Here is a 12,041-nt window from a genome sequence, read left to right on the forward strand (position 1 = left end):
ATACTCGAGGGTATTTAATCAATTTTCGTCAAAGGGGGGATGCGTCAGAGAACTTCAGACGAGCATGATACACCTCTCAAGCAGCTTTAGCCTCACGTTCAAGCCAGAGCTCTGCGGCTGCATTGAATAAATCCGTTGTCTCAATACCCAAGTGTTAGCAGTAGGGCGATCAACAATAGATGACAATGGATGCCATTACCTCTCACCCCCTCGCCTCGCTCTTTGCCATCACTGCAGTTGTTAGCTATCTAAACGCCAAGTTCGCGATAGGCTCTGATCTCAGAGACATACGGCACGCGCGAGACTTTGCGCGCCGGAAGCAGCGGAGAGTTGCTTGTGCTAAAAGAACACACTCTCTGTATGAGATCCTCGAGCAATCAGGGGCCGGGGATGGAGACGACGCGATTTGGTTCGAGAGCAAAACGAAGTCCTACGGCCAGTTGAAAAAGGGCATGTTGGTCTTCTCAAATATCTCGTATCAGTTCTCTTTTTGCTATCCCATTTCTAGACTTGTTGAAACTGCGCCGAGTTTGTTTTGTATTTCTTGTATGTCGTCGGAACGAACGGAAGAAAGAAAGAATGATACAAGCCAGATGGGACGACATGAGTACAGATTAAGCGCACTGCGATCTAACATCTGCTATTTTTTAAGAGGTCGACCAACTCGCGGGGTTGCTGCATGCTCGCAGCATCAAGACTGGGGATGTCGTGGCGGTGTTCATGACGAACTCTCCCGAAATGGTCGTGACGATTCTCGCTCTCTCGAAGCTAGGTGCGGTGGCAAGCCTGATCAATACGAATCTTCGGAGTGAGTATTCGGCGTGCAGTATATTGACATATATATTTATTTTTTTATTCAATACATTTTGAATGCTAATGGAATATGTCGTGTCCTAATAGACGACACCTTAATCTATGCTCTGGACAGATCCAAACCGATATACATACTGTCTACTCCTGATTTGGCTCAGCATGTCAAGGCTGATCTCCCACATATCTCTCTGGATTTATCATCTTTTACCCTTACAGCAGAAAATCCGGTTCCACCCAACATCGAATTGATTCGCTTCAATGACCTCCAGAATGCTAGCTATGTAGACCTCATTCCCGCTAATCGTAGCCTCATAGACATGGCCGCTCTTATATACACGTCTGGTTAGCCTTTTCCCTGGCGTACGCAATGGTGACCGACGACACAACCCGCATTGCTAACTCAGGATGTAGGAACAACTGGAAAGCCAAAAGCTTGTGTAATTCGGAACGACCTGTTGTGGATTACCTCAACCCCTTTAACTACAGATGTCAGAAACCCTTCAAGATACTACCCGCTCCGGACATACTCCCCACTCCCCACTCCCCTTGTTCCACGGCACCGCCTTCTTAGCAGGCTTATGCTACAACCTGGGGTCTGCGGGGACCCTCTGCCTAGCTCGAAAGTTCTCCGCCTCGAGTTTTTGGAAAGACGCAACCGAATGCAGGGCAAATCGCATTCTCTACGTAGGCGAACTATGCCGTTATCTCCTCGCAACGCCAACTTCTTCGTACGATCGATCTCACTCCGTTACACACGCTTTCGGCAACGGCCTCCGGGCTGATGTTTGGGAGAAATTCAGGCAACACTTCGGGATCGAAGAGATACGCGAAATCTACCGTGCTACCGAAGGTATAGCTAAGTTTGATAATCACGGTCGCTCCGCGGCCGGTGCAGGAAAAATTGGATTTGCAGGACCTATCAAACGATACTTGGAGGATGTGACGTTTGTGGTCAAGTATGACCCGGAGACGCAGATGCCTGTTCGAGATCCGAAGACAGGCTTTTGTATTAAGGCGGACCTGGGTGAGGAAGGGGAGGTTATTGGGCGCGTTTTGAATTTGAAGCTACTGTCGAATTATTTGAACGATGATGCGGCGACTGAAAAGAAGCTCTTAAGGGATGTATTCCGAAAAGGGGATTTGTATCAACGAATGGGTGATTTGGTTATTCATGAAGAATCTTGGTGGGTGAGATTTCAGGAGAGGGTTGGTGATACCTTTCGTTGGAAAGGGGAGAATGTGAGTGCCGGGGAGGTAACGGGGCATATCTGCCTGCTTCCTAACGTGATGGATGCTGCTGTGTTTGGAGTTAAGCTTGATGGGTACGAACATGGGTGGTTTTTTTTTTTTTTTTTTTTTTTTTTTTTCGTGACTGTCCGCAGATTTGATTCAACGTGTTGATTTTCGAGGTATGTAGTTACTATGGCACAGCTGGCGGAGCGATCATTGTCTTACACTCACGCACGGAAGCGTCCGAAGATGAATTTATCAACTCTCTCGGCTCTGCTCTGGCTAAGAGAGGAGTCCCATCCTGCGCTCTACCGCGTCTTGTACGTATGACCAATAGGTAAGTCTTTCGTTACTACCATACAGATAGAGCAGAAGGGCTGAAATTCGTTAACACAACAAACTCAAACAGCATCGCAGCGGGGGACACATTCAAGCAGGCCAAAACCATTATGGAAAGGCTAAGCTGGAATCCGAATTCCGTTCCACCTCCGGAAGTAAAGTCGGGTGGTGAAGAGGAGTATCTAGAAGAGCAACTCCAGCATGATACGCTGTATTGGTTTAATCCTGCGAAAGGGTATCGGCGGATGGATGCACGGGCTTGGAGTGGTATTGAGAGGGGCACAGTGAAATTGTGAGAACGTGGAACTAGAACAGGAGTGTCTGGAAGCGTTGGCCATATTAATTTGCTTGATCTCAAGGTTGGTTACAACAGGCACAAGTATACGATATATATTGTCTAGGTAGATAGAAATTAAAGGAGTACTTTCCGTTGCATGACTCCTGAATCCAAGGCTGAAAAGGAATCACTATTTAGCGACCCGAAGGAATGAAGAAGATGCTCATGAGGATGCTTATGATATTTACAGACATGCGAAAAGAGAAGGTAACAGAATTGGGGCGTTTCACCGTTGCGCCAATTAGTGAACATAAAACAAGCAAACATGACTATATAGAGCATGATCATTCCTCCGACTCGGCCCGCTTTATCTTCTTCGACTTCTTATGTTTCTTTTCAGCCGATTTCTCTGCGTCTCCTTCTTTCCCTTCCGCATCGTGCCGTTTCCGCTTCTTTTTCTTTTTCTCAACCGCATCCACTTCTTTGGGTGGAACAAAATCTTTCTCCAGCTCCTTTTTCTTCTCCTCTCTCTTCTCCCTTTGCCGCTCTACCATCTCCTCCTTTTTAGACCGCTCTCGCGCCTGCTTACTTAGGAAGTATTCGCCACTTTCAATCTGCAGATCAACCTTGCTCTTCTCCTGAGGTGGCGGGAATGGCGTGTACACCTTCTTGCTCTTATCAGTGACCTTGAACGGCTTCCTTCGCTTGCTTAAAGTGCGTTTCTTGAAGTGGGGCAAAAATCGATCCCAGCTTTCATTTGCAAGTTTAGGGTCTTTCGCGAGCTCCTTTTTGATCATCATTTCCTTGATATGGTATATAGGATGAATGTTGTTCATGCAGTCCTCCACCACCCTTCTGATTTCTTTCAGTCCTTTATATGGGCCCATGACGGACACTGTGTTTCCTTGGACGAGGATATAGGTGTTTGAGAGAAGTTCGAGAGCTTTTAGGGTGGAACCCGAAGGTCCAAGGATACGTTGGCGCCGCTTCACGAATCGTTCTTTGTTCCGTACTAGATTTCGGATTTTAATGATATCGCATGCTACATCATCTTCGAGGATTTGTAAAGCCTAAACGTTTCGTTAACCAAAAATTCGTTAGCTATCAGTTAGCTATCAGAAGAATAGCGAATACAAGCTCTTCTTCTGAGTAAAAAAAAGTACGAGCATACCTGTAGTGCTGGTACGCTTCGTGCGAGAAGCTTAATCAAATCGCGGGCATTCAAAATCGCGGCTGGATCAAAGGTTTTCCGTGTGGTCTTCACGGTCATGCTTCCTTCAACCAAATCCAGCGTGCAGGCTATACCGTGCTTTTCCAGTGCTCTTGTTATCATAGGCCAGGTTTCTTTTAAATATGCTTCTCTGTATTTTGGGAATAAGCTGACGAAGGACGACTCCTCCGTGAATGTGCCGCCGGCATTGTGTTCTGGTTTGAATTCCTCGATCTAAAAATAAGACATATCAAGCCACATTAGCCAAAGAAACTCGTCATGAGCCAAACAGCAGGAGAATGGCTGACCTTCCATTTGTCAATATCATCCGTATCCCAGGGTTTATCTTTCTTATATGTGGAGGGCATTTTGGCAGTGCCCTATCTTAGAAATGGCGGCAGCTGTTCTGAAGTTGTTGAGGTGCGCGTGAAGGCAAACTATCCAGGTGACATTGTCGCAGCAAAGCTGGTGGAGGTTTTTTTTCTCTGGTTTTGGCTGTGGCTGCAGGTGGAGCCGAGGCTAAGCCGAAATAGTGAAACAATTGCCGATTCTGGGGTTTAGTTCCTAGTCTGGGCGCTTACAGAGCGCCCAAGCGCCCGCTAAGTTTTCTTCCTCACGTCGATGTAAAAGCAATAAGGGGATGGAGGAGGAAGAAGAATCTCAGCAACAAGCTCGAATGCTCAATCCTGGGCCTGTGAGGGGATATGCCACCTGTAACAAACATGTACATAGCATATGCAAAAATACAAGTATAATTTGGTTATCTATGTGCGGCTTATTGTTACAACTGCCCATTAACTCAAGATATTGGCGAGGCGTCTCTGGGGGTAGTTGCTAGGAACTGGAAGCCAGAGAAAACAGGAGAGGTGTGTAGTGATGTTCTCTCATATGTGGGCAAGTGGAACCTGTGAGATCGAAGCTGGTTGGAAGCGTTCCGCGATGCCCGTTGCAAGGGATGGAGAGACAAAACAAAGCCATCTCTCCCCATTTCCCGTCTTTCCCTGATCCTTGGTTCACTAGGTCGAACTATTGAAACAGATGTGATGTTGCTTTCAGTCCAGAACGGCCCACCAGTTAAACTTGTTTCTGACAGAATATTTCACTTTCAAGGTGAAGCTTGTGGAGACTTTAAAGAAAGATATCCTACAGCTGTGAACCCAAACTCGTGAACAAAGATTAAAATCATAATGACTAGTGGCCCTCACTGCCTTGAATGTTTGCCTCAGAACTTTTTTTATCCCGCCCGCAGTAATCTGTACTGACATCGAAATAGTACAGGTAAGTTTGCTTCCCGTGTTCCGATCGGTAATTATTGAAGATCTTCCTAAGAGCGCTCGGCCAGTTGCGAAACTGGGGCTTGCTTGATACAGAGTACGGAGTACGGAGTAGACGGCAGAGAAACGGGCTTGGGCCGATCTCAACAACTTCCAAACAACTGAATATTGCAAAGGTTCACCGCTGCTCCTTCTCTCTGTCTTCACTGTTGAGTATCGTTAGCATATGTTCTCGAATGTTTGCTCTGGTACGAAGCACAAGGATCTTGTTTTGGGTCTTATTTTGGTCCAACCAACCAGGCTTCGCGGGAACCAACGGGAATGGGAACCGAGAGAACATTTTACTGTGGGAAGACAGGGCTGTGTCCGGCTGCTCCTAACAAGGAGATAGAGTGCAATTTCATTGGATTCGGTTGAAGGGCATGGTTCATGGGCCCCAGCTATAACCCGCACTGATATACAGTACAGTGCGCAGTACGGAGTAAATTTGACCAAACGGCCCTCATATAATTGCTGGCGGTGGGGGGGGGGGGGGGGAAGATCGCTTAATTCCACTCCCCATGGTAAGAGGAGTGGCTGCTGCCTGTGAGCGCCCATGTGTCCTTGCGTCCCCCGCTGACCCAGTTGTCTGATGGCCGTCCAGCTGAAATAACAACTTGTGAGAGTTGTAGTTGTGTCACCACTCCAAAGGGGCACGCAACTGCCACGGCCCCTGGAGCCCCAGTACAACTTCCAACCACCTATTCCTCCACTCCCTCCGCCACTTCTAACTTCACCTCCATCAGTTCGCCTTCAAGACCGCCCAACCTTTGGGGTCTGTGTTGACTATGCCCTCTGTCATGGAGAAGTGGCCTTTTATTGACATCTGCAGATTTCAATCGGTTCCTCCCGAACACCTTCGTGGTGTAGTTTATTTCGGTCCACTAACTCGTGGCATCGCCATGAGTGAGCTCGTCAGTCAGCTGTGTCTATCTGGTCTGAGGCCATTACAAGCCTGTGAATTTCCTCCTCGATGCTTCAAACTATGGGTCTGGGTATGGTACCTTGTAACTGACGATGACAGGCCCTGCAGCTGACCAATTTCTCCCACTTCCTAGACTTACCAACCCTTGACTTCTCTGTCATATTCGTCTTCCCCATCTGCATATGGTGCAAATAGATGGCGCGTGTATTCGTCTTTCGTGGTTGAGGTTGATGTGTCGTACAGTTAATTGAATAAGGCACACAGAACAAATGCCTTCGGACACCATTCAGGCGACAGCTTTCCTGCCGAATTCCGGAAATTCTTCTCTTCTGGTAAAACAGTTGTCCCGAAGTCTCCATTACATGATATATCAGCGGTTGAACGGCCGGTGGCGCGGATGCGTGTTATGAGATGAATATTCGATCCCTTCCAGAAAGGAACCCTGCCAGTGTTGGAGTTATCGGTAGCTGGAAACGTGTAATTTGGTGTGAAAGACAGCATTATTAACTGGGACAAAATGGCTTGGGGCCATTTAATAACAAACGGAATTGCCTGGGTATATCCATCCCCTTCTCTTTCTATGTATTTGAAACAATGCTAAGGCTTCGTGACATTAACAGGCTGATGAAACTGAAATTACATCCATGGGTAGCAGAGATGGACTTGAATGAATATTTGATTCGTGGTAACCCCTAGTATCCTAGCTAGGAGACAGAAAAATGGCATACTAAAAGCAAACAATACCCTTCCGATTGCCACGGCTTGCGATCCTTCAACACATTTTCCCCATGCAGTTCGATTTGTATTACTCACAGTATGCAATGTAGCCGGCGGCTGTACTAACTGATCACGGCTTTTGGCCAATGGCAACATATCTATCTCATCAGTCAGATGAGTGGAACCTAGACACTCCAGAAACCCAATCTATAGGACACTTACAGCGGGAAATATGCCTTAAGAGATAGGTTATCTACCTCGGTGCGAGCTTGGGCGACAAGTACCTCAAATTCTTCTCGAGACATGTTCATTCGCTTCATAAGTGGATATAATGCCAACGAACCGAGAAGGCTATAGACATTTGGCCTATTCATGCTTCCTATCCCACGCAAACGGGCGTCTGAGAAGTGTCAGTGAGCATTCGTTCAGGAAACGGCCGTTCAATACGCTTACCATTTGGCCAAGGAGCCAAAGGGACATTAATCAATGTCGTTTGGATATTGGCGAACCCGGCAGATTCCAGAAGGCCTTTCAAATTCATTGCAACTCTAGGGTCTTTCACGTCCTCGATGCTTTGAAAATATTTCGAACTCCACTGCCTCAAGGCGTGATCATGGGTAATAGTACCGTTATCTGATTGTACATTGAAGTATATTTCGACCATTTGTACCCAACCGCCACGTCTCAGCGTTCTAATTGTGAGGATGATTTGATCAGTCGGACTATTCCCCTCAGTGCAACTACCTATTTCAATCGTGCTTGTATAGTTTTATATATTCAAGTGGGTTTAGGATAGCTGCTTACTTTTTTATATCCCTAATATAGCTCGGCCATCTCTGTCTATGCAATCCGGAAGCGACAAGCCTGGAGTGAACAACGTCGAAATAGTTTGGTTTAAATGTGAACGGTCGATTTAAGTCATCAACCTAGTTACGAGAAGAAAGTTAGCCAAGGAAATCGCCCGATGGATGGGGTAGAATGAAAGTCTGGTGGTACCCCCGAGACTTTCGTCTCGAGTGCCCAGCGTCCGGTATGTGACTTGACAATTGAATCGCAGGGCTATAAATTAACGGGGACCCAAGGCGAGGTACCCGAAACTATCATGTTCAACTGACCTGCAGCCATAGGTTCTCAGGCGTTTCATCCGGCCTCATGTGCGGAGATATATCTACCCCGATAACCTTCAAATGGCATTAGCATGGGTCACTGTGAGCGCATCATCAGTACCTACTTCACAAGATGGATATTTTTCCGCAACTTCGACAGCCCAACTTCCGGTCCCATAACCGCAATCAAGAACTCGTTTTGGCGAGTCCACTGGAGGAAATATCAATCGCTCGTCGAAAACTGTGCTGAGAACGCGATGTTGTAGCTCCAGTCGTTCAATTTCATCCTACATTCTGTCAGCCGACGGACTCTGGCAATAGATGAAGTGTTTGATATGAGCCTTACATCGTCGATAGGCCCAAAATAAATGGCATTTTCCACAGAGTAATTTTGAAACTCTCTCCCTTGATATGTGATTAGTTCAAGGAAACATTCGTCTAATTCCGTGGTTCCAGATTCCGGGTTCCTGAGAAGCAATACTGGCGTCAGTTATTTTGCACTTTGCGGGAATCACGGAATCACAAAACGGGATTTTGGTACATGATCTTAGCCTTATTTCGGAATATATTCCCGATATATTGCGAGTATCCAGGACTGGAGGAAGGAGAGAAAATTGACTCTGGAATGGTATTTTCTGATGCACGAATGGTACCGACTAATATTCTGGTTGAGGTTGGAGTGCGGTCAAAAATTGATGAAGTACAATACCCCTTTCGTTTTGCACTGATGCCTTCGCGTCACTGAAGTTACTGTTAGATGCGGAAACGGATTGAGCTTAGATTTGTTCAGGATAGCGTCGCATTCGGTTCAGATCAACCGGACTTTTATATTGTACAGTTTTTTTGTTCCGCAGTGCGTACCCCTGTCTTGCATCAATCTTGGAAAAGAAAATCTTAGGGATGTTGAGCGTCGGAGAAATCCAGTCGCGACTGACTGCCCGTCACATCTACTGACCATCCGCAAGGCTCCTCTTCTCCGCCTATTTCCCGTGCGATTCCCTCATCGCCAGCAATGTTCGCTTTGCTCTTAGTCGAATTCGTGGTCTTGGGGCTCCATAAAATTAAGGCGAAAATGGCTAATAACGCTCCTACAACCGGGCCAAAGCGATATGCATGGTTAAACGGGGAGAAACTAATGGCGAACTGGATGGAGAGAGCCATGTTAAACTGGCCTTAACTAGTTGGGTTTTCATACCACTGGACTGCAGAAATGTCTTTCGAAAGTCCAAATTACCAGAGCTGACGATTGGTGAATCCAAAGTCACATGGTTGTGGTATGACGGCCGGAGGCTGTTCCTTTTCAAAACGGCTGCACACTCTTGAGCATTGCCTTTGGGTTGGTGGTTTCGAATCAGAAATCTGACTAGGACTCTCAGGCCCCTCTCAAAATTCAGATAAATTCCATTATTCGTCCCACAACGAAAGCCTTCCCGTCGGTAGAAATTCTACTTCAGGTGGGACCGGGGTTGGGACAAGGATTGATGATAGTGATTGAGCCTTTAACCCGCATTGTCAGGTGCAACAACACGTCATCGAGACCTCTATTCTCGGTTGCGACACTTGCCATAGAATTCTAGGCGTGTTCTATTCTCTTCCCAGTGACATGGACTTGGGATTTCCAACTCCCTATCCCGTGTCCGTCGACAACGGAACCAACTACTTGCCGGGGAAAAAATACAAATGAAAATGAAATGTGGATACGGAATAACCCCAATATATTGCCAGTCTCGGTTGGTCCCAGACTGCAACTTTGAGATGGATCGGACAGTAGCGATCAATATGGCAGTCGGTTTAGCTTCAACTGAATAGAAGGGAAGGATGTTTATTGAGGAAGAACAACTCACAAATTAACATGATTCCTGACAGGTGTGTAGCATAGCGCGGGAACCGAACACGACTTTATCCATGGATGTCCACTTATGATGCATATCACCAACCTGGACCTGCGGTTGGCGTGTCCTTGTCGTCAACACCAAAACCAAGGAGAGAAACTTTTGCGGTGCCCTCTGTCTTCGGTCCAAAAAGATAACAATCTCGCCCTCGTTCCTTTTATTCTGGTCCACGCGGTGACCATTGGTGCCTTGAACTCTATCCTTTTTGAACTTGGTCCCTCGAACGCCCAAGCGTTATGCACTTGTTTTGCAGTTCGCGAAATTAAATTTAAAAAGCTGGGACCACAAACACGACGAATGAAAGTCTATGAAGTCTCATCAGTAGGCGGTGAGCAAACGTTGATCGAACTAAATTGAAAGCCAAACTCGAATTGAACGATATTTACGTAGTCATCTGCTGCACGTAATTATTTGTCCGGTGTGGTGTCAAATCTCCTCCCAGTTTGTCGGGTCCTTTTCAGCCCAGACCCACTTGTCTAACGATGGTTGCCATAATGCGAATTCTTATCGACCCGTACGTCGACTTTCAACATTTCGACCCGCGGCCCACCATTGACGTGGCATCCTTCCTTTCGCCAGGATATGCTTCTCCTTTCAAGACCGAAGCTAAAAGGCGCGACCTATTTTTCAAATAGGCAGAGCGATCTTGGATATTCCAGGTGCCATTTCATTTCTGTACGGAACGGAGGAAAGTGAGGAAAATAAATTTAGATTTCTCTGTTGACAATAAGGGAACTCTAATTTCAATGTTCAGAAGTCACTGACTTGACATCAATACTGTTCAAGTGGTGCCTACACTACAATAGAAAAAGTTCATTCTTTCTCAAAAAATGATCCGAGATTGTTGAACAAGAGCATCAAAATACCCCCTTTTTTTTAACGCTGAGTTCAATCTGCTCCTTTTTCCGCAGCAACTTCCTTTTTCTCCTGCGTGGCGTTTGCAGTTTCTGTCCATGCGCACGGTGTAGCACGAGACCCATCTAACCGAAGCACACACACAGCCTATAGTTATTTTAGCTTTTGGATCGAACTTGCTTACTCCGTACATTGTTGCTTCATTTATCGGTTAAGCGAATGCTTTTGCAACATCTCACAATTATCCCTTTCGCGAATTATGGGATATTGTGCTTAAAGGCTGTCCTGAAATTGTGCCTTTTTCCAGATTCAACTTATTCGATTTCATCTAGTTATTAGTCACTTCCTGAGTAACCCTTACCATTCCATTCCGCCTGGAATCTAGTTCTCATTACTCCTCTACAAATACAAATCCCCCGCCAAATAATCAATGCGTGGACGCGTTACGGCTATTAGCTCTCTAAGCTCGGGATTTAGGCTCAGAGCTTCCAGCGGGAGAGCCGTTTATTTGCACATTCGCAGGGCCTGATCACCAAGAAGTGGTATATTATTTGTGTAGGATTGGTGGGGTCGGTGGGATATCCGTGCGGTGACGACGTCGCGATATCTACAAATTTCTTCGGTCTCAACGAAGGATATCAGGCTGCGTGGTGGGGATATCCACTCTGATTGTTTGGCATAATATTGAGATTAACAGAGTGGAGGATGTCACCTGGAACTTTCCAGACGTTACAGGCAGATTACTTTACGGCGATGGGGTATTATTATTATTGCTTGGGTGAGGCATATGGAGCACGCACCAGAAGACATCTAGGCGTCGAAGTTGCTGTTACACTAGGGTCTTGGGTAGTTTTTGGCCCTTCGGGGCCTCCATCACCCTTTCCCCCGCCCTGGTTGGAAAGGATATAATCTATGTATATTATTATATTGGCGAGTTATGCTACTTCCATTCGTTCTGCAGAATACATAACTACCGTGTGGCTTGCTGATCTGATCAACCATGTGGCTTGGCAGTTGAAGTCGAACTTGTTGCAAGAATGACGTCGAAGTTTTTACTATTTCACCTTGTTTCAAATTTTTTTTTACTCCCAAATTGACAAGCTGAAGCAAATGTGCATCAATAACTCGCGACAATGCGGGATCCGTCCGAATTAGGGTTTGAAACCCAGTACCATGATTCAACGATGCATTGGCGTCTGGTTATTATTGGCTCAAACATGAGCGTTCGGGATTGGCTTGGGGCCTACCAATGGCCTCGCTCGTGGGGCCTGATGAGTGGGAAAGGGAAGGGTTGCAGTCTTAGTCGAGGTCGGTCGGCCAAAAGCCTCCCATGAGAAGAGACGCAAACTTCATTTGGCCTTTGA

At 46.4% G+C, this 12,041-nt stretch overlaps 3 protein-coding genes across 5 annotated transcripts; 1 reads left to right on the plus strand and 2 right to left on the minus strand.

Annotated features, from left to right (window-relative positions):
• The first annotated feature begins 180 nt into the window (after positions 1-180).
• Positions 181-2,885, plus strand: BDBG_00627. Of its 2 annotated transcripts, none has more exons than XM_031719969.1 (7): positions 181-528; positions 653-808; positions 901-1,155; positions 1,225-1,250; positions 1,300-2,135; positions 2,231-2,380; positions 2,453-2,885. In XM_031719969.1, exons 1-7 carry the CDS (start codon positions 186-188, stop codon positions 2,676-2,678), a joined length of 1,992 nt encoding a protein of 663 aa, XP_031575925.1. In that variant the 5' UTR covers positions 181-185; the 3' UTR covers positions 2,679-2,885. The 2 variants fall into 2 exon arrangements, with proteins under 2 accessions (XP_031575925.1, XP_031575926.1); XM_031719970.1 differs by having other exon boundaries at positions 1,300-2,052.
• Positions 2,191-6,259, minus strand: BDBG_00628 (90S preribosome/SSU processome component KRR1). The gene is made up of 5 exons (XM_002629336.2): positions 6,187-6,259; positions 5,441-6,066; positions 4,178-5,349; positions 3,831-4,103; positions 2,191-3,729 (listed from the first exon to the last, which is right to left on the minus strand). Exons 3-5 carry the CDS (start codon positions 4,235-4,237, stop codon positions 3,004-3,006), a joined length of 1,059 nt encoding a protein of 352 aa, XP_002629382.1. The 5' UTR covers positions 4,238-5,349; positions 5,441-6,066; positions 6,187-6,259; the 3' UTR covers positions 2,191-3,003.
• Positions 6,260-6,276: 17 nt separating this feature from the next.
• BDBG_00629 lies at positions 6,277-10,289 on the minus strand. Of its 2 annotated transcripts, XM_031719972.1 has the most exons (9): positions 8,472-10,289; positions 8,277-8,397; positions 8,056-8,217; positions 7,940-8,005; positions 7,629-7,750; positions 7,278-7,516; positions 7,047-7,224; positions 6,921-6,982; positions 6,383-6,549 (listed from the first exon to the last, which is right to left on the minus strand). In XM_031719972.1, coding segments are annotated over exons 1-8 (918 nt in total). In that variant the 5' UTR covers positions 8,474-10,289; the 3' UTR covers positions 6,383-6,549; positions 6,921-6,954. The 2 variants fall into 2 exon arrangements, with proteins under 2 accessions (XP_031575927.1, XP_031575928.1); XM_031719971.1 differs by having other exon boundaries at positions 6,277-6,982.
• Between the last annotated feature and the right edge of the window lie 1,752 nt (positions 10,290-12,041).

Source organism: Blastomyces gilchristii (genome assembly GCF_000003855.2).
Source record: "Blastomyces gilchristii SLH14081 genomic scaffold supercont1.1, whole genome shotgun sequence".
NCBI lineage: Eukaryota > Fungi > Ascomycota > Eurotiomycetes > Onygenales > Ajellomycetaceae > Blastomyces > Blastomyces gilchristii.